Source organism: Scleropages formosus, chromosome 7, assembly GCF_900964775.1.
Source record: "Scleropages formosus chromosome 7, fSclFor1.1, whole genome shotgun sequence".
Taxonomy (NCBI): Eukaryota; Metazoa; Chordata; class Actinopteri; order Osteoglossiformes; family Osteoglossidae; genus Scleropages; species Scleropages formosus.
The window spans coordinates 11,415,557-11,438,184 of NC_041812.1; the positions used below are offsets into that span (position 1 = coordinate 11,415,557).

The 22,628-nt window shown below is 44.2% G+C and overlaps 2 protein-coding genes across 4 annotated transcripts in view; one reads left to right on the forward strand and one right to left on the reverse strand.

Moving 5' to 3' along the window:
* Positions 1-224: 224 nt before the first annotated feature.
* On the reverse strand, positions 225-12,094 carry vps4b (vacuolar protein sorting 4 homolog B). 2 transcript variants are annotated; one of them, XM_018757464.2, is made up of 13 exons: positions 11,876-12,094; positions 10,728-10,839; positions 10,298-10,398; positions 6,005-6,116; positions 5,364-5,514; positions 4,630-4,688; positions 4,281-4,400; positions 3,894-4,050; positions 3,608-3,756; positions 2,598-2,679; positions 2,035-2,254; positions 1,807-1,947; positions 225-1,363 (listed from the first exon to the last, which is right to left on the reverse strand). In XM_018757464.2, exons 1-13 carry the CDS (start codon positions 11,894-11,896, stop codon positions 1,262-1,264), a joined length of 1,527 nt encoding a protein of 508 aa, XP_018612980.1. In that variant the 5' UTR covers positions 11,897-12,094; the 3' UTR covers positions 225-1,261. The 2 variants fall into 2 exon arrangements, with proteins under 2 accessions (XP_018612980.1, XP_018612981.1); XM_018757465.2 differs by lacking the exons at positions 10,298-10,398; positions 10,728-10,839; positions 11,876-12,094 and adding an exon at positions 7,808-8,073 and having other exon boundaries at positions 226-1,363.
* A 2,646-nt stretch (positions 12,095-14,740) lies between these two features.
* Positions 14,741-22,628, forward strand: part of LOC108937590 (laminin subunit alpha-3-like) — a 67,114-nt gene continuing 59,226 nt past the window's right edge. Inside the window, exons 1-2 of one of the 2 annotated variants that reach the window (XM_029253747.1) lie at positions 14,741-15,226; positions 16,266-16,418. In XM_029253747.1, the coding sequence (XP_029109580.1) occupies positions 14,951-15,226; positions 16,266-16,418 (429 nt within the window). In that variant the 5' untranslated portion in view covers positions 14,741-14,950. The remainder of the gene's footprint in view (positions 15,227-16,265; positions 16,419-22,628) is intronic. The other variant, XM_029253746.1, reaches the window with a different exon arrangement.

Below are 22,628 nucleotides of genomic sequence, written 5' to 3' on the forward strand. Positions count from 1 at the left end.
AAAGGAAATTGAATTTTTTGCAGATGGCAATATAAAAGAAAACTCAGATGATTTTCAGTAAGTATAATCTTTATTTACAAATGCAAGAAAAACAACAACAAAAAAAAAAAGAAAAAAAAAAGTCTTTTGTATATTTAAATGGAACCCTACAGACATCTCCACACTTCCATAAAAGTGAATAAAATGTCTAAGTTTACACTCTTTATGTATAAAGAATCATTTTTTTTTATATTTTTAACAGGAAAGAACCAGCACCATGAGTGCAGAATATAGCTGTATACAATCAACATACTAAAAGGTCTAAATATGCTGATATTAACCAAATACCAAATTCTAGTAATATAACTATAAAATGCACACTGTGAAGAGGTTTCTGTGGAACGTATCTTACAATGTAAAACCCAAATAATAAAAACCCCAACATTTCAATCGAAGGCACATTCGGAATGTTGCCACGTCCAATGGCAGACATTACAGTACACATAAAGATGCTGTTCCAACACCCCTCCTCCAAAATACATTTCATTCTATTATCCGTTTCCACATATTCAATTTAAGACTCAATATAGTTTGTCAACTTGTAGTTTGTCAAAATTTCTTTCAGTCTTTATGTGTTTGATGTCTCTGCAATAAAATTGCATGATGTTTACGATAAAAAAAACTGGAAGCTATTTTCAGAAACATAGTGAACCTCATCAGTGTCCTGGATAACATTTTTAGAACCTATTTTTGATCCCTCTAGAATAAACCAAAATGTCAAAGCATTTGGACCAGAATTTCTACAAAGGGACAGTAACTTACACAGGGTCACTTTGGTCTGGCTGGTCTAAAGTACTTATATCCCCCATTACCTGCATGACTCCAAAACCATTTTTCCTGAAAAAGATGTTAAGAAAACAGCTACAAAGCACAATGACCACACTGTTAGTCTGATTTTCCCCACTGCCAAAATGTGTTTAAAGCAGCTAATAAAATGGCTTGTGTCACGAGCTTTGATGCCCTGAAAAAATAAACTTACATATATACACGTGTATATATTGATTGGCAGCAAAGGAGGATTACACAGTACAGATAACATATTTTGAAGCCCTTGGGTGACCCTGGTCAGGTTACTGAATCAGCTTCCTGCTTGTACCGGGAAATAATTGGAAAGGACAGAACATTAGATCAACAAATCCAGAGAGAGCAGGGGGCAAAGAAACAAACAAACGGAGGAAAACAATTTACAATCGATTCACTTTGATTTCTGTAGAGTGGTGCTTCAGCCTTCCTGTCCAAAGTCCTCTGTGAATTTCTTCAGTTTTTCCAGATCCTGTTCATTAACTGTTGGTTTAGTGTTGGAGAGAGACTTCTCCATGTCCCGCTGGAAGTACGAAGAGCATTAAACATTCTCATCCATCCTCACTTTCTCTCAGAGCAGAAATATTAAATTATTTGTTTATAACACGGCTTGAATTCAGTGTTTACTTTTAATTAATTTATCCGACACTTTTCTCCAAAGTGATTTACAGTATTAAGGTACTGAGTCATTTAACCCTTTGTATAGCATGGTCATTCATCAAGCCTACTATAGTAGGAGGTAGAATTTATACCTAAATCTGTTGATTACAAACCAACAGTTTTATCCCCTGTGCTACTTGCTAACATGTCTCCGATCAACAATCATAGATAGCTGGTGACATAGTAGCTATGGCCCTGGCTTTCTGGACACCTTACAGATGTTAATTCACCATTAGGGCCTTTCTATTGTACCAGTGCATGCAAAACTGCATAAAGCTGCTTAAATACATTGTGCATCTGCCTTACCATGCTGACAATTGGCTCCAAAAGCTTTTCTCCTGGGACTTCCATCCAAGTCATTTCTATGGCATTTGGATCCCCTGGAGAACATGGAGTCAGAAGGTCATCTACCAGGTCATTGGGGTCTTGCCTTGATGGTCCTCGAACCTGTAACCACAGACAACAACAATGAATGAAACTTGCAATGTATCAAAAGCCTATAAAGGAAGCAATGAACCACTGCTGGCTAGATACCTGTTTGAAGTGAGTAGCTGACTGCACTTTCCGGACCGGCTGCATGAGGGCGTCCCTCACAATGATGCTTATGTCAGCACCAGAGTAGCCCTCTGTCTTTTTCCCCAAGGAGACAAAATCTGCTTCCGTCAGGCTGTTTGGGGTGGAGCCCAGGTTCAGCTTGAACATGAGGGTGCGGGCATGGTCCTCGGGCAGCGGAATGTAGATGCGCTTCTCAAACCTGTAGCAGAGAGCAGGATGAGGACTGCCGATTGGCTACCTGTCCCGTTTGGCTAATAATAGTTCCCATTGTGTTTTCCAATGACTCACACTCAGGTTGCTACTGCCACTGCCATCACCAGTTCAACCAGTAATATCAATTCAACAATGCAGCACTAATTCTACATTCTGGGCTGTGAAAATATAAATGTGTAAAAATTTTAAGAAAATTTTATTTAAAATGTATTAATACAAAAAGCTATACTTCATGGTTAGTAAACACTGCATAATACATTTAGTAAAAACATATAAAAAAAATTTATAGAAAATGATAAAACACAACATGAAAGGAGCGAAGAGCTTACCGTCTCCGGATAGCAGAGTCCAGAGTCCAGGGAATGTTTGTGGCACCCAAAACCAGGATTCCATCGTTGTCATTCCCAACACCTAGACCCAGATCAAGCCGTAAACATAACATTGACACAAGAACGACACAACTAATAGACAACACTTCCCGAATAAGCTCACAAGAACCAGTAATGCAATTAAATACCATTCATAATTATAAATTACTCAACAAATGGTCTAATTTCATTCACCTAATCACACACAGAAAGGCACTTCTTGACAGTTACACTATAATGTAAAAAATAGAAGGAAGAAAATGATTCAAACTTCCTTGAACCAGTTGTCCTGAATGCACTGATCAGGACTTAGAGTAATGGCTCATCAACTTAGAAAAACAACTGGACTGGATGTCTGTTCATAATTTGTTTGGTTCATAACTTCAAAGCCACTTTTCGCACTAACTTACAATCAAAAACTTAATGCAGATGTCCCCGGAAGTGTGACACTGGGGAGATTTTCTAAAAATCTCAGTTACAGCTGTATAATTGAACACTTTGTAAGACTATCTACTTTGATATAAACTAAAACTCAAACATTACTGGGAAAAACCGCATACTCCTGTTCAATAAGGATTGCTGACATTCATCCTATAAACAAGTTCAACATTTCTAATTAACTGCCAACTCACAGGTACACCACACGCAAATAGTAAACACTAATATGAGTTGAAAAAGGGAGAACCACATTCCTATTCTGTTTTGATGCCATTTACTATCATCTGTTGGCTCCGGTGGTAAAGGTCATGTCTGTGCAACAATAAATTTTATATAACAGACAAGAGAAAAAAATATATACAAAAAGCGGAAAATGCTGCTATCTTTGACAATTCAACTTGACCATTCACAATATGAGAAGCCAGGCTTTAATAATTTACCAAACCTTAATATGGCTGATCAGTTTTGGTTAAAGACTCATTTTAAAATGCATATTAGGTAAGAGATGCAAGTTGCAACAGCTTCTCTCTTGCCTTGCATCTGGACCAGAAACTCTGTCTTGATGCGTCGGGCCGCCTCGCTTTCATTCTCGCTTCGCGATCCACACAGTGAATCAATCTCGTCAATGAAGATGATGGAGGGTTTGTGCTCCCGGGCCATAGAGAACAGACTTTTCACCAGCCTGGTGAACGGAGCAAGGGAAAGGAGAGATGGGAAAAGAAAAAATAAAATTTGAATAAAATACATGAAAATTACAATTTGTCATAACTGCAGTCCCCAGAAGACAAACAACAATTAAGATTAAAATTAACCACTCACTTTTCACTTTCTCCCAGCCACTTGGACACCAGGTCCGAGGAGGAAATGGAGAAGAAGGTGGAGTTGTTGGCCTCTGTGGCTACAGCCTTTGCCAGGTAAGACTTCCCTGTTCCTGGGGGCCCAAAGAGTAGGATTCCCCTCCACGGGGTTCTCTTCCCTGGATGAGAAATCAGCAATCTTACACAAAGGCAACACACACTGCCAAAGGGCAACAAAAGCCTGGAACCCATCTATAGGCCCTGATCCCAGAATATTCTTGGGTCCAAACCCAGGCAGGGCCTAAAAGATTCTTCAATATTTCACTAAATACACAGGTTTAGAATGGGATAAGGTATAAAGCAAGCTACTTCCATATGCTGCTTCTGAATGACAGCACTTATCCCCTACCTGTGAAAAGGTGTGGGAACTTGATGGGCAGGATGACGGCTTCCTTCAGAGCCTCCTTCGCCCCCTCTAGCCCAGCCACATCATTCCACTTGATGTTAGGCTTTTCCATCACAATGGCTCCTGCATATCTCACAAATCAGATGCACTTTAGTAACAATTTACAATTAAGTCCCAAGTTGAGAATGTTTTCAACCTATGACAGTAGGTCTAATTAAGCTGCTCTGAATAAGAGTGCTGGGTAAGCACCTACATAAAAAAAATTAATGTGGAGAGAGAAGAAACGTAGAAGGCTAAAACATTAAGTTAAAGGGTTACTCGTAATGTGGCATGTCATCCCGAAGAGACGTACCTGAAAGCTGATTCTGGAATTTCTTCTTCTCAGGATCCTCTCCTTCATCACTCTCAGTTCTATAAAATAAAAATAATTTCAGAACACAAACACGATGGTGTAACTTTGCAATACATAATGACAATGTGGTTGTAGCTAAAAGCTACAAAGGATGAGTAGGGATAAGCTCACATTCTCTAGAACAAATATTGATATGTCACAGTTGACATAATACACTACCAACATCATCAACAAAAATTTTATTCAGCAATGATGCCACTTTAGGTGTACATGGTGCAATTACTGACTATAATGTTTCAATTACCATTCTTTAATTCTGGTTCTTTTATGTCATTCATTATTAAATGGACATCTGATCTACAACAAAACTATAGCGTGCGCACTTGAGAGAAAGTAAATACTTGGAAACCAATTTGTGCATTGGGATATTTTCCTAAATTTACGTGTAAGTCTTCTTATGGTAAGAATAACGTGTTTAATTGAAATTCCAGATATAATATTCTGAATGTTAAATACCAATTTACAAACAGAAAATGTAAATTTAAAGACTCAAATGTAAAAATACATTCTGAATTTTATAGGTCAACATTTTTTGTTTGATGACTTTGGTGAGTTTTAAGTGTAATGTATAAGTTAACTGTAAGTGTTGTGCCACTTCCCTTGTTTTGCATTCATTTGTTTATAAACATTTTCTGAATGAATGAGCCCAATGCCTCCTTAACAGAGTGCCATACCCTTTGTCATCAGCCTGGGACTCCTTCACTGGCTTGGCAGGGGGAGCTTTCTCCTTCTTCTTTAGATATTCCTTCAGCTTCTCCGCTCTGTCCAGGTACTCTGCACACTTTGCCCTGATGCTCTGCTTACTTTTCTCACCCTGGGCTTCATCTGGGAGGGGAGTAGGAGGGTGTTGTCAATGTATATAGACAACGTAAGACACCAGACTTCACACATTATAATCTGATTGCTGATGTTATTATCTGGGGGGGGGGGGGGAGAAATCACTGGAGCTTCTCAAAGGTACAACAATTGAGTTTTACTTGGGAAAAGTATTGGCAACCATCAGGTTACAGGTGTTTGTTAACCACCAACAGCACCTGCTGCAGTAAGTCAGGAGCAATAGATTAAAAGGTAACATACTTCACGCACAAATAATGGTGAAGGAAATAGTTACTGATCTAGATAACATTACAGAACCATGTCCTGGATAAGCAGTAAATGAATATTACGCAGAAAGAAAACTCAAAAGACAGGTTAGGCCAGCACAAACACTCATCAGGCTACAGATCCAATCAGACCATCAATGGATGCCAATCATCATCGCAGAGTCATCACAGCAGAACAGAACAGTACCGTCAAAAACTGTAACCATGCTTACATTTGACAACATGAAGGAAGTACTGCACGGCATGTTGATATAAACGGAGAGCTTCTTCATAGTTCTGTGCTTTGTCTTCTTGTGCAGCCTTACTGGCCAGGTCTATAGCTTTCTGAAAATATAAAGACAGAATCAATACAATCACATTTATTTATTTAGCAGACGCTCTTCTTCAAAGCAACTTCCAATGTATACTATGTAGTGTTATCAGCCCACAAACCTTATTCACCAAGGTGACTTACACCGCTAAATGCAACACTTACAATGGGTCACTCATCCATACATCAGTGGAACACACTCTCTCTGTCACTCACACACTATGGGGGAACCTGAATAGCATGTCTTTGGACTGTGGCAGGAAACCAGAGCACCTGGAGGAAACCTACACGGACACAGGGAGAACATGCAAACTCCACACAGACTGAGCGGGGATGGAACCCATGTCCTCTCTGTCACTCACACAGTATGGGTAAACCTGAGCAGCATGTCTTTGGAGTGTGGGAGGAGACCGGAGCACCCAGAGGAAACCCACGCAGACACGGGGAGAATATGCAAACACCACACAGACTGAACAGGGATCGGGGATCTCGCACCACCCAGGGACTGTGGGACACCAGTGCTACTCGCTGTGCCACCGTGTGAATACACATAAATAACCACAATATTGACTTTCATGTATATTTTTCTTAAATCTTAAAAATAGGCTCTATGCTGAATAATGACAAAATCAATTGATGTTTCATATTACATGGCTTTCACGGGGACGAGGAGAAAAATGCAGTACATAAGCCAGTCGGCTGATCCTGACATGCAAATTAGACGTCACGTCATCTCGAACTACGTCATCAATGCGTTACGTTACCTCAGTACGCTACGTCACTGTCCAGACTCCCCCTGTCAGTAACTCCTTAAAACCCTCATGATAAGGGTTTCTGTACGTTGCAGAAAGATACAGGTAAAAACAGACACATCCTTTATACCTCATCATATTTTTTGCAACGTAAAACACCCCAACTGAGTTGCGGCGGCACACTGCCAAGCTATGGTTCTCATTTCCCAAAAATAAAGTTTCCATTACACATGTCAGACAAATACGACGTTCCGCTTGTAGATGCGTCAAACTAAACACAGTAGCTTATTAACATTTAATAATTTCCTTTCGCCCCTAACTTAAAAACAGACTGCGAACAAGGGCGACATACTGTCGTGTGAAAGTATCTTTCTCACGGGAAGTATCATTCTTCACACCTGTCCATTTACTGTTAAATCTGCCCACCACGCGATGATAAATTGAACGCTTATAACCACACGCTAAAGCAGCCAACTGAAGCAAATTATCCAGAATAACAAAAATACTGTCCAGCTGACCCGAGCTCTACCGGTCAACTGTTCACGATTTAAAGCCGTGGATGAGTGACACGACCGGCAGAGAGATCAGATGGGTCCTCGTGACTGAACAGGAGTGTTGCTGGAACCTGGCTGTACTGAGAGCAGGAGGCCCATGTCATGATTACTGGGTTACTGTGGTATCTCCGTCCCCGGGCCGTGTACACACAGATGGCATAATAACGAGCTGTCTCTCCGTTTCTATTCTACCGAACCAGGAAAAAACAACTCCGGCAGAACGGGTAGAACCACCATGATGCCGGGTGGATGGGCCATGCCATGGCATTCCTGTGAAACGTACGGTTAGCAACATTATAAGAGACGAATATGTATATGGTAGGAAAGCAGATACAATGGATATTTAACACATTCCACAGAGATGTGGACAATGGAGCAAAAAAATCTGCCGCGTCTTACCTGCAGATTGTTGTTGGCAGCCATACTACTACTAGCTCGTAAAAACAATAACCCAAAGGCTATCTAACTCCAGCAACGGCGTCGTTTCCACACTGTTCTGCGCGCTACGAGACGTTAAACAGCTGACCCGACAAATACATTTGATATATATTCGTATTCTTTTTAATTTTAACCTGGTAGATCGTTTGACAATAGCGATTTGCTGAAGTGAGATGGAGAAAACTTCCGCATCAAGATGTCGGATGTCACTTCCGCCTCGGGAGCGAACACGTGACCACAGGAATGCCGTGACGACAGTTACGTGGATACGCCCGGCGCGCCTTTTTACGTCAAACCTTAGACCTTGGAATACGTATTTACAGTATTATTTTAACTGTACCATTAGTTTTAATTCTTATTTTGTTCTTGAGCTTGACATTGTACCCAAAAGACTACGTAATAATAACCAATTGATTATTACAAATATTTTCTGCCAGCTTTTTTCAACTATGACAGCTACTTAAGTTTAAGTGGAGCACACTTTGAGTTTCAGTAAAATGAGTTTAGATTTAAATCAAATGACTTCTGTTCTGATGTTACACCTCACGTTGTTTTCAGAAATTATTATTTTTTTGACTATCCACATACCACCCAGACCACATGTACTGCATTCCACTACCAGCGTAGCAAAGACAACACAAGTCAGCTAAAACATGATCATATGATAATAAATAAGAGATCTAAAGTTTTTTGTAAAATTTCAAGACCAGGGATGGCAATCATTACTGCATAGGTAAATCTCTTTTTATGTGTTTCAACTACAAGTGTAATGTGCAGCAGGTGGCATAGTGGTCTGAGTTGCCACCTTGCAGTTTGAAGTTCCCGGATTTGTATCACCACTCATACAAGGTATTAACTTTAAACAATAAATAGAGTACATACAGAAAATGTACACAGTAAAATTTGCCTACCTGCAGAAACAGATAAATTATTGTAAGTAGCTTCGTGTACAAACCAAACATTGTACTTCTCCCTGGAGAAAGCTCTCAAAGAACTTTTCAATTTGCTTACATATTATAATAATTAGGACCACTACAGTGAAACAGTACGTAGCACTGGTACCTCAAATTTCCGGGACTGTGTGTCTGGACATAGGATTACATTCAATCTATTTGGAGTTTGCACATACACTCCATGCGTGGGTTTCCTACAGGCACTCAGGTTTCTTCCCACGGTCCAAAGGCATCTGTTTCAAATGAACTGGTGGCTCTAAATATCCCATAGTGTGTGTATGATTGCTCTGGGATGGACTGGTGTCCTGCCCAGGGTATACCCTGCCTCATCGCTTATGATTAAGGAAAACACTCCGGATCACCACATTTGAGCATTAGATGGAGTGGCTGTTGACAATTAATGCATAATGATAATTATCCATCCATCCATTTTCAATAACCACTTTACATTTACACATTTAGCTGATGCTTTTCTCCAAAGCAACTTACAATGTTAAGCTGACAATTATTTACCTATTTATGCAGCAGGGTAATTTTACTGGAGCAATTCCAGTAAGTACCTTGCTCAAGGGTACTACAGCTGGAGGTGAGGGTCAAACCTGTAACCTTTGGGTCCAAAAGCAGTTGCTTTAACCACTATGCTACCAGCTGTCCCTGCTTATCCTGTTCAGGGTTACGGTGGTGTTGAGCTTGGCACACCAGTCCACTGAAGGGTAGCTACACACACTCACCCATTTACACTCTAAAGACAATTTAGAGACACCAATTCACCTGAACTGCATGTCTTTAGACTGTGGGAGGAAACCCATGTAAACATGAGGAGAACATGGAAACTTCACACAGAATGAGTAGGGAGGGAACCCATGTTCTCTTACACCACCCAGGTGTTTTGAGGTGGCAGTACTACTCACCCGCTGTGCCACCCATAATGATAATTATATCAGATGCAATTTACCTAAAGTATGATTAATATGAGTGGCACGGCACTGCAGCTGCCTCACAGCCGCTGCACTTTTTGGGCTAAAGTTTGAATTACATTTACATTTATTCATTTAGCTCATGCTTTTCTCCAAAGCAACTTAAAGTGTTAAGGTTACAGTTATTACAAGCTCCAATCCAATATTACAAGCTCCAATCCAGCTCAATCTGTATGGAGTTTTCGTGTTCTCATAGAATCTGTACGGGCTTCCTCTGGTTGCTTTTGTTTCCTTTCACAGACCCAAAATATGCAGTTCAGGTGGACTGGTGATAAGTTGCCCTTGGTGTGTGAATGGTTGGGTGAGCGTGTGTACGAGTGGCTACCCTGCGATGGACTGGTGTCCCATCCGAGGTGTTCCCCCAACTCGATTCCCCTGACCAGGATAAGCGGTTAATGAAGATGGATGGTGGATATAATTTATATATTTACATTCAGAACATCTTGATACAAGTATAACAGTGAAAAATGTACTGCTGTTCCTCTGTTTTCCTGAATTTCAGCCTTAGATTTGACAAAGACCTCTTTCTCCTCAATGTATTTCTTTAACTCCTCCACTCGGTCCAGGTACTCTTTGCATTTGTTTCTGATCTTCTGGTTTCCATCTTTCCCCTGTGGTTCACCTGCAATAGTGAAAAGAAACCATGGGATTCTGCTGTGTTCTTTGGCCCATGCAGAAATCATATTTAAATACAACACAAGATGATTTACATTTACATTTATTCATTTAGCAGATGCTTTTCTCCAAAGCAACGTACATCTCAGTACATCTGACATTAAAATGTCTAGCTCTATTTGTAATTATTTTGAAATTATTTCAAATGTCTTTAAAAATTTTTTATTGCTTCTCTCATGTGGCTTAGCAAGAACGTGATAAAAACCGGCAGTTGTTGAGGAGTGAAAAACTAAGTTCTTTGTTCAAGAATCAGAACGATATTGACTTGACACTTACGTTTCAATATGTGCAGAAAGAACTGAACGGCCTTCTGGTACAAAAGAATAGCTTCTTCATAATTTCCAGTCTGGTCTGCCTCTGAAGCCTTATTGGCTATACTGATAGCTTTCTGAAAATGTAAACAAAGATATTATTATTATTATTATTATTATTATTATTATAATAATAATACCAGGTCTCTTAAACTGTGCCTTTAAAAGCAGATTTCCAAATTACCTTACAATAAAAAGAGAGACAAACATGGTAGAGTAATGAAACAATGAGGATTTACAGTGAGTCATATAAAATGACATCAACACATTTAATCAGCAAACTAAAACTTAAAGAGATAGGACTGATTTGCATGAACCTTCATATTGCTTCATATTACATACTAGATAAATTCATAGAGTGCAGTGGAAAGCACCATAAACATTAAACTTTAGTATATAGTCCTATTAGGGAACTAAGGCCTTAACCAGACTGTTGTGGGATCAAGACTCAAGAACACATCTCCCTTTCCTCTGGCTCCCTGACATACTGAGACTGACAGTGCCGAGAGAGCCAGAGGAAAGGGAGATGTGTTCTTGGGTCTTGATCCCACAAGAGTCTGGTTAAGGCTTTAGGCTTAGTTCCCTAATCCATTCATTTAATCCGTTTATTTACTTAATCCATTTATTCTGACTCACTCACTCTCATTGTTTCATTACTCTACCGCTGCCGCCGATCCGAAGAACACAGGTACACTGAACCCGAAAGTTACTTCTGAGATACGAACAGGTGCGAGTGAGAGAGCGAGTACAGCCCATAATAATGATAATAATAATGAAATCTGACAACGAGTTTTTCCTTCGCTTGGTGAAAAAAAATCCAAAACGATCAGCGATCGCCGATGTCCAAGAAGTCAACAGACATGTAACATTTCATACGATAATATACGTGTCGTTCATGAACAAACAGCGAACAGCTTAAGTTGATGTTTCAATTTTCACGTCGCGTGAGTCGCAATCGGACTGTCCCGCTCCTATAATAATCATCATGTGATGTTAAATAATTTAATACATGTAATCTCCGTCGATCTTCGACTAACTTATTAACTACGTTGAAGCTGTACAGTGAGGCAAACCTCCACTTTGAAATTTTACTGTGGTTTTACTGTACTGTACCTGCAGGTTCGTAGGCTCCATGCGGACGGTTTCGTTTCTGCACTTTCATTCCTGCTCTCTTATCCTATGTGGGCCGAGGAACAACGAACGAAATGCGCGGCCGACACGCCTCCTGGTCCCGTGCCGCGCGAGCGAGGAGTGCCGCGTTCTCGGGCGCGAGTCTTACACGAGTATCGTCCGTCGCTGTGTGTGTTTCAAAGAATCATATTCAGCCACGGAAGAGAACGGATCAGGAGAGTATCGCAGCAGCACTTAAACACCCGTGACCTGCGCAGTAGCGCTGGACTTGTATCCGGAAGGTTCTTGGTTCGTGTCCCACCGATGATCGTTATGGCTTGTTTAGTACTTTTGATCAGGATACTTACAAGGAAAACAGCCCTACAAATGAGTTAAAAAGTGTACCTCGCTTTGGACTTTCAGCAGCAACGAGAACATTTCTGATCATGATGATGATTATTATTATTTAGCACTGCTGCCTTACACTTCAAAGACTGTGGTTCAAGTTCCACCTCATGCCCCTTCAATGTAAAACAATCAATAAATGCATAGTTCACATCTTTATGAAGTCCAGAGGTCAATATAACCAGATTCTTATAATAATCAAGCTAATTCTGCAACAAAAATACTGACTTTTTTTACAGTATCTCTCCAGAGTCAATAACAGGATTATAAGTCACCTTTGACCAAGGCATCAGCTATATAAAAAATAATAATAGGTAAGAGACTGAAACACAGCAAGGACTGGAAGACTGCTCATAAGGAGTACAATGTGTGATTACGAGGTTGTAGGTTCAGATCCCTCAAAAAAATAGAAAAGAAGCATGCATGCAGGACTGCTTCAGAGGAATAATACTTAATTTTTAAAATGTATGACATTATAATTTGCAGTTCTCTGACTTTCTGCACTTTCTGATGTGTATCATGTAAAGAAAGCCATATGCCTGGCTTTAGAACACACACCCTTCAATGCTGGATTGCCATGTGTTCATACTAAAAGCCTAAACCACAGTTCTGGAAAGTGTTGGATTCAGAAGCAATAATGTGGACTTCCAACAGCTAAATCAGCGTGAAAACTTTATGACAAATGTAAACTTGGCCAGGTCAGTTTCTAAGGGACAGACCCACATGCAGGAAAACAAGATCTCACAGCTCAGGTTAATTAGTCAGTCATTTATTTTTTCAGATTACACTTTTCTCTAGTTACATACATTGATCAACCCATTTACACAGCAAGGTAATTTTTATTCTGGGAGTTCAGGGTAAATACTTTAATCAAGGGTTACAATAGCAGGAGGTGGGATTTGAGCCTGAATCCTTTGAGAGCAAGGCAGAAGCTCTAACCAGTACACCACCCGCTGCCTATAGGTCGTGAGGGGGTGTTTGTGCAGGGTGGGCTAAGGTGTGGTATGGCATGGTTGGGGTGTGTACAGGGTGGGGCATGCCTTTGAACCCCTGATTCAAATTCCATCCCATCCCAAACCACATGCCCCAGTTCCCCCTATGAACACGTTCCCTCAAGCCCCAATGCTCCATCTTTGAGTCTCTTTCTCTTCCCAGGATTTCACTGTCTTGTGGGCAATTTTAACAGACGTACAATTACACTGAGGTATAATTAAACAAAAATCCCGATTTGTGGCATGAAAGCTAGGTGTTCCAATCCTGACACAGCTCTAAAATTCCTAGCGACTCGCTGTTGCTCTTATGAGGAGTTATAAGATTTTAAGGCCCAAAACATCTCTCTACAATGTCTCTTCATTACCCCAGATTTAAATGCCCATACTGTTTATTTGTTTAGAAGATACCCCAACCTACAATGGCTTAACTCGATTATAGCTCTCCTCCTTCATTCGTCCGGATATTTCTCTGAGCAATTAAGGCCTTAGGGGTATCTTGGTAAAACAGTAAATACCTGGAAATGCCACCTACTGTGTCACAGGCCAGGATCACTGTTAAGGGAGGAGATCAAGTCCTTTGTGGGTTTGTACAAACCACAGGGACTCCATTCTGTGGCCCCACTGGGTGCCGCACAGCGCTGCCCTGCGGAGCGCTTTATGGGATGGACAGACTATTAATATGTACAGTCATATTAAAGCCCTCATCATGAGAGAGCATCCGTGCGTTTGTCTAAAGTCGTCCACACAATAAACAGCTCATAATATTTCAGAAAAATTCAGACTGAAGGAGGGCTTACTGTAGCCCGTGTTGTGTACTATTACCATGGATATGGCGCCACCTGCCGGTCATGTACATTATGCACCACAGTAAAATCATGTGGCAAAGCAGAAACTTTCGGGCAGAAAGTTATTGCTGCTTGCAAACGATCCGACGCTTCTGTACACAGCGACTGACAGGAGTAAACCCTGTTTGTAGTCCTACTTTGGTACTTTTAAGGATCAGCTGACTATAAGTACCTTGATTAAGGGTATTAACCAACAAGCTGTAAGGCCAAGTCCCAGGCTGTGCTCATGATGATGAGCTCGGGGTACCTGCGGCCAAGGTGCGAATCATTTACTGACCTTGGTCGGAGAAAGTGGCGTCAATGCCCTGGCCTGGAAATCAGCGACCGAAGGTGGAGGACAGCGGAGTTACAAAGTAACAGGACGCGTTAACACTGTGTTCTTAGAACATTACTCTGCTCCGGTGTTGATTTGCTTTCGTCACAGCGCGACTGCGAAGTTACCCAGGTTGCGGTACTCAGCGGAGAGCCCTTCTCTCCTCCAGCGCAGGACTCCACTTTCCCGTTTGATCTGTCACCGATACATACCTGACCCCCCCCCAACCCCCCGCCATCACGTGGCACCAGCCGATCCCAGCGGGGCGACCCCCATCCCCAGTCAGTCAGGCGGCGGAGCTGCCGAACGCAGATCTCCGACTTCTCGCTGCAGAGCCATGTTCCCCGAACGGGACTCGACAGCAGCACCAGGCAGGAGCAGTGACGCCCACAGGCGCAGCCTTCGTGTGTCAGTGCGATCAGTGGGGCGTGTGGGTGGTGCGCCGCGCGCGCATGGACGCCTAGTACTAGTATGACTCGCAGCTCGCGCGCACAATCGATAAGGATCCTTCAGGTGGAAGATCATGGCGAGCAGCGAGATGAGATCGCGCCTCCGGTGCGGCCGCGCTGCGCTCCTGCTGCTTCTCACCGCGTCCCTCGTGCGCTTCGCGCGCGCACCCGTGCCCGGTAACGAGGTGACCGGGTTCAGCCTCAGTCCCCCCTACTTCAACTTGGCCGAGGGAGCGCGGATCTCCGCGAGCGCGACGTGCGGCGAGGACGAGCGCGGCGGCGCGCGGACGGAGCTCTACTGCAAGCTGGTGGGGGGACCGACCACAGGACCCCCCAGCCAGACCATACAGGTCAGTCATCGCTGCCAATATGTACTGCGCTTATTGCTATATTATATGTATGCTATTGGCGCGTGCGCTGCAGTGCATTCCATTACAACAAACATGGTTAAAGTAACTTTTTTTCATGCAGCGCAGCACAAGTTGGCGGTGCTCTGCGTGTGTGCGTCTCAATAATTAGTAGTGCGCGCGTGCGCGAATATACAGTAATAATGACATATTTGTGCATTTTCAGCCCGCTCTGGCAGCGACAGAAACAAGTTTTTCCAAATAACTCGAACAAAAGTTGGCAGGATGCCTAAATAAACGCTTTTCTTAAAAAAAAAAAAAAATCCCGATAATTCCGACATGGAAAAAAAGGCGCTTTAGACCATCTTTCACGCGGAAGATTAATAAAATCATGCACTCGTGACATAAATAATGTTGAGCGTTTGCTTTTCGGACGATAATTAAAATCGGGAACAGTGGGCTTAATAATAACCTCCTGGAAAAAGTGATTAGTGTCATTATTTCATCATATTCCGTCAAACAATAGCTGCGGGTGCTGCTGGGGGCTCGGTTTCCTGCTTTGAACAGGAGTATTGTACTGTACTGTACTGTTAAAGTGTTGCTGTGGAAGAAGCAGGTAAAGCGGCGATCGCGGGGCAGGTGGGTCACCTGAAAGGGGGGGGGTCCCACAGAATCTTGAGCTATTTACAAAAATTCAGTTTCTTTTGGTCTGGACAGGCAGCGGAGCTGCTCCTTTTGTTCCCCTCCTCCTGCTAAGTAGGGACTAAATTAATTGTATAAGAGTTAAAGGAAGTTGAAGTTCTCTGTGCCACAGCCCTGCTGCCAGTGTGTACAGTTTGCACGGCTGGCACTGTTCTGCAAACTAAGCCCGAGTTCTCTACCATGTGTGCACCATGGACTACGCCCATAATTCTAAAAGAGGATGAGGCGAGCCAACGAATCGTCAGTTCGGTGTGTTCGAAGACCGCTCCGCTCTGCTGGGCCATAGCTGTCGCACGGCACCCCCCATGACCACATCTCTGCCCTCCTCCCACCCCTCCAGGGCCAGTTCTGCGACTACTGTAATTCCAATGACCCTGACAGGGCACACCCGGCGAGCAACGCCATCGACGGGACAGAGCGCTGGTGGCAGAGCCCCCCCCTCTCCAAGGGGCTGAGGTACAACGAGGTGAATGTAACCCTGGATCTTGGACAGGTGAGCCACACCCCCCCCCACCCACACGTTCGCACAGACCTGAAGCGTGGCGTCATCAGCCCCATTTGACCACTGTGAGGAGCGTATGAAATGTAGCACCATGATGTCGTGCGGCAAACACTGGGAAGGTTGTTACTGTCTGCTACCGTAGGGTCCTGCTTGTGCTGACAGGACGGCTGGTCTGAAGATTTATTCATATTTATTTATTCATTCATCTGACACTTTTCTCCAAAGCACCTAAGCCACTTACATTGATTTACCTGTTTAGATGGCCAGGTAATTTTTACTGAGGTGGGATCTGAGTACAAGGAAGAGGCTCTAACCTTTCTGCCACCTGCTGGCACAAGTAAATGATGCAGTGGCATGTCTTCAGATTGCTCCGTAACGCACGAAGCTGAAAGACGTGGAGATCCTCAGTGTCACTGTGATCGTACCTCCGGGCTCGAGGCAGTCTGGACCCAGCCTCCCGTTGGCATGTGGGACATGTGTTCCTGGCTCTGGGAATCTTCTCACAATATGCTGTTTCATGAGGTGCCTCCAACACCTGCCTGATCTGAGGGCCACATGTTTGGGAAGGTGGATGATGTGCTTGGCATGTGCTTGCCGGTGAAGAAAATTTATACGCATTACGGTTTGGGTTGGTTCTGCTGATGCATACTGCTAAACATGAAATAACCAATAACAAATGGGGCAGCAGGTGGTGTAGTCGTTAGAGGTGCCACCATGACCCAGGTTTCAATCCCACCTCCTGCTGTAGTACCCTTGATCAAGCTACTTACCCCGAACACACACACACACACACACACACTTTCTGAATCGCTTGTCCCATACGGGGTCACGGGGAACCGGAGCCTACCCGGCAACACAGGGCGTAAGGCCGGAGGGGGAGGGGGCACACCCAGGACGGGACACCAGTCCGTCGCAAGGCACCCCAAGCGGGACACGAACTCCAGACCCGCTGGAGAGCAGGACCCCTGAACTCATTCTGTAAAATTTACCCAGGTGTATAAATGAGTAAATCACTGCAAGTCACCTTTGAGAAAAATCATGGTGTGTCATTAATTCAATTAAAGTCATTACGAATGCTTTGTTAGAGCAAAACGTGTCAGGACTGACACTATTTCCATGAGCAAAAGGCCTTGAGGTTTGCATTTGAAGACATGAAAGAGATTATCTACTGCTGTCATTTTAAAGATTAAATTATAGTGTGGGGGAGGTGTAAACTCCCTGACTGCTGTTGGCACTTTGAGACGTTTCTTGGATCTGGGCAAAACTGCATGGCGTGAAGGGGTCTCAGAAAGTCTGTGACAGTCTGACTGTGTATTGCAGAAACACTTCAGTAAGGGCAGCAGGGGGTGCAGTGGTTAGAGCCATTTGCTCTCCACTCATAGGGCTAAGGTTTGAATCCCATCCCCTGCTGTAGTAGCCTTGGTCAAGGTACTTATCCTGAGCTCATAGTGTAATATTCATTATCTAACACTGTGAGCTGCTTTGGATGAAGGCATCAGATAAATGAAGATTAATAACAGCAAAATATTCACATATCAATGCGTAAGAGCACATAGAAGGAGGGCTTTGGTTGAAAGCATTTGGTGAACAAATATGAAAGAAAAGCAAAAGTCTAGGTTAACGTGGAGTTATAAAACAGTCCTCTTTTTATCTTCCCTCCATTACTGAGCGTGACCTCATGGGATTAATAGAAAAACCCAGATTAGTGCAGGAATCTTCTGGAATCTCGCTGTCAGGAGTAGAGGGACGGTGAACTATTTCGGGACTGTTTCAGTCGCCCCTTCCCGTTTCTCTCCTGAACAGTTTGTGCGAATTCTCGGCAGGGCCGGACCCAATGACCTGCTGAACGCACATAGACGCGGGCAGCTTGTGCTGTGTGCGTGAGCTCCGTCTTCCCGTTGCAGCCCGCAGGTGCTTCGCTCAACTCCTGCTGCGCGTCGTTCATCACGGTGGATGTGTTATGTAACGCCGCCGCCGTCTGTGTTTATGCTGGAATGGAAGTCTGTGCTTCTTTTCACCGTCGAGGCCTTTGTGTCGTACAGCAGTGAAAAGCAAAGGTGTGTGAAACGTCGCAGATGGAGGGTGTCACTTCAACAGCCGGCACTTTTTTTAAATTAAACATCTCAGCATCGTGGAGAAAGTCCCCAGAAACGTGTCTGTGGAACAGGTTTTCAGTAAGATAATTATGAGGGGTATAAGTTTGCAGCCCGCTTTTCATTTCACACATATTCATCTTAGGCTGTTAAGATGCTTACACTGATTTATCCATTTATAAAACAGGGTAGTTTTTACTGCTTCAATTCAGGGTAAGTCCTTTAAAGAGCACTACATCAGCAGGTGTAATTTGAACCCAGGTTCATTGTGATGGTTTCACCCTGGGAGCATCTTACCAAGAAAAAAACATAAAGGAAATTAAAAAGTCATTAATTACAGTGCTGTGCAGTAAAAATGAGTGCATATATGGTATGTGTACCTGATCTCTGGCATGTGCTCAGGTCAAGAATGAAACCCTCATGTTTTGGAGCTCAGGCCAGGCATTGAAACCCCTTCTAGTGTGTAATGTGTTGCTACCGGAGGAGCGGCGTCTTCTGCTTGGCCGATTGGTAAAGCGAGTGACGGCGCCGCGCTGGAACCCCGGTCCAAAGTCTGTGCGCGGCTCCTTTATCTCAGGCATGTTAGAATAGGGCTGGCAGGCGTTCAGTGTGGAACCTCCACCCTGCCGCACCCTCTGGGACCTGTGCTGGAAAGGTGCTGTGGAATGTCTTCTGACAATCATTTCCTGCAGCCTTGGAAACTCTGTTAGCGAAGTGCGTCGGATTGTTCTGGAAATGTGTTCTAAGGGCCCCTGAGAAACGCCATGTGATTGTGTTAAGGGTGTGTAGTCACGCATTTGCATGTTACGTTGGGTTTCAGGTATAGCTGAAGCTCCCGAAATGAGTATTTTACTCATTCATCAGCATGGTCATTTTTACCGTGTCCATTCAGGTTAAGTACCTTGATCAGAAGTACTGCATCAGGAGGTGGGATTTGAACCTCCGAGTACAAAGGGCCAACCCTAACCACAGCGCCACCTGCTGGCCCCAGGAAATCATTGTATTCTCTGAGTAGAGATGTCTGTTCTGAAAGAGGTGGGTGGTGGTTTCCCAAAGTTTGCCTTCTTGTTCGTGCCAGTGTTTGAAAGTCGAACCCGTGCGGAGGTCCCCGTCCTCGGAGGTGCGAGGCGGCCGCCTTTTACACCTGCAGATGTGAACACGCATCTGATCCTTTTATGCCTTTTGAAAGGGACCTTGTTTATGTGGGATTTGCTGTGTAAAGGCACGGAAGACCCCCGGTATGCCCAGCCGCGTTTGATGGTCCGACAGGAAGTCCGTCCGCCCTTTCTCAGGCGCTGATGCATTCGCAGCCTTTCTTTGGTAGCTCCACATTTGCCCGAGCAAAAATGTACCTGCATGGCTCTGAGAGGGATAAAGGGGATGGAGTGAATGTGAGAATTAGAGCGTGATTCTGGCAGCAGGATCTCCAGGATGGAGTTGGTCTGGTACCTCAAACACCTTCTTCCAAACAGAATGACCTCTGGTATCACCCCTCCCCCCGTCGCCTTCAGTTCCCCTCCTTGGCTTCCTCTCTTCCTCCTCTTTGGGAGATTGGCCGGGCGGAGTTCTCATCTCTAAGGTGTGTAATGTAATCCTAGACTGACACCATAGGGCATGTTTTACCTTTCTTCTGCACACCACACCCGCCCTCCATGTGCCGGAAGCGGTGCTGGGGATTAGAGCTGAGCCCCTGCTGGCCTTGTTGCTTTTGCTGTGCGGTGTCATGCTTTTCACATCAGCTAGTGGAAGGAGCTGGTGGGACATTGTCCTCCGGGGGAATGTAAACGATAAAGCTGAGAAAGGGATGATGTCCACTGCTCTGTGCCCTCGTGATTATAACCACATTTCGGAAATGATCAGATGTCTTACCAGCCATTATCAGTGACTGCTCGTTCAAGTCATAGTGGTCCAGAGTCTACACCGGAGTGTAGGGTGAAACAGGGTACACCCTGAATGGGACACCGGTCCATCGCAGGGCAATCTCACACATATACACACACACACACACACACACACACTACAGCCAATTTATAGATCGGTCTGACTGAAACCAATGCCTTTGGACTCTCAGAGGAAACCAGAGCACCTGGTGGAAACTCACCCAAACATGGGTTGGACATGTAAATTACAGGCAAACTAAATCAGATTTGAACCCAGCTGTGAGGCACCAGCACTGCTCATTATGCTTCTGTGCTGCCCACTTCCGATGGGCCAAGATAATACAGTATTTACATGACCAAGACTTGACTGGTGCTCACCTGTGGTCGGCAGGGCACTGAAGAGTCCAGTGCTGGCGTTAACCGCACTCTAGCAGTGGCTGCTTCTTGATTTTGGTGCATATGACAAGATGGTGTTTTGCCTGTGTGGACACACAGTGTTCATTTTTAGGCAACACTTCTTCATCCTTTTATAATCATGCAAATTGTAAACTTTTGCTTGACCCGCGTATACATAAACTTGACACCTTTTCCTCAAAGTGACTTCCAGTGGTAGGTTTGTCCACTGGGCAACTTTACAATGATTTACACATACACACACATCACCTGAAACTGCTTGTCCCATATGGGGTTGTGGCGAGCCAGAGCCTAACCTGGCAACGCTGGGCGCAAGGCTGGGGGGGAGGGGACACACCCAGGATGGGACGCCAGTCCGTCGCAAGGCACCCCCAGCGGGACTTGAACCCCAGACCCACCGGAGAGCAGGACCCGGGCAAACCCACTGTGCTCCACTGCCCCCGTTTATACAGCAGGGTCATTTTTACTGTATAAATTCAGATAAGTACATTGTAAAGATTGTTCAGATCAAGGGAATTACAGCAGGAACAAGGGTTTGAACCCGAGTCCCTTTATTATAATGCGATGACCCTAACCAACTGGAGGCCTAACTGACTACAGAGCTCCAGCTGTTGACTCTGGACCTGTTTCAATGGACTCTGGCCGTTCAGGTTTAGGAATTGGACCAAGGTACAGCTGGTAGCGTAGTGTTTAGTTCTATTGCCTTTGGACTCAAAGGTTGTAGGTTCAATTCCTATCTCCAGCTGTAGTAGTGTTGAGCAAGGTGCTTACCATAAAACTACCTGGTTCTATAAATGGGTGAGTAATTGTTGGGAATGTTAACATTGTAAGTTTGTTTGTGTTAAAAAAAAAAAAAAGTGTCAGCTAAATGAATAAATGAAAGCTGAGACAAGGTACCGCTGACATGTTTACACCGGAGCCCTTTGGCTGAGCCGGAATGTGCCGCTGCAGATGATGTCATGTTGTGGTGGGCCCTCGTGCCGCGGGTCCCGCGTGTGTCGAGATACAGCCCGCACTCTGCTTCCAAATGAAGGAACGGTGTTTTCCACAATCTCGTCCCGAAATGCGACATTCAAACAATGGAGCCACTGATGAACAGGGTTACTGAACCTCTTTGCTCACCTGAAGTGCAGGTCCACATGTGACACCGAGGATCAGGGTTCCACGCGCTCCCTTCTGCGCTCTTCCCCCCGTGTGGACGCGGGCCAGACCGGAGCCGTTCCGGAACTCAGGTCGGAATGGAATGCAAAGCAGCTGAGGAAAGCTGGAAGGTTATGAGAGCGAGCAAGGGCAGGGGGAGACTGGGGTCCCAACCAGGGTGGAGAACAGCTGGGGGCTCACGTCGCCTCCACCTGGTGTCTGCAACTGCTCATTTCAAGCTGTGGGTGGAGGAGTTCGTGGTACAGAGCAAAAGATTAAATTACTTGGACTATAGACATGGATTTGTTAGCTGAAGGTTGTTGGTTTGTGTCCCATGCCTTGTTACAGCTTTATCACCTTTGCTCAGGGCACTTACCACAAATAAAAAAAACGCATGCATCTCAGCTGCCTTGTCTGGGGACTGTTACTGGCCTCTGTTTTTCACGTGGCCCCCCCGGGGCCTCACTCAGGTCAACTGGCATGAATAATTACTCCTCCAGGTGACACTGGAAATCTTATGGTTTTGGAAACACCAGGTCAGCCCTCTGAGCTCTGTGTGATTTACCGCAGTCACCACCTGGGCAAGCTTTTGGTATGTGATCTGGGGGGGGGGTTGTGACTCAGAAGACCCCCATGATAACAGGGTAATTTTTACTGCTTCATGTGCAATGCAT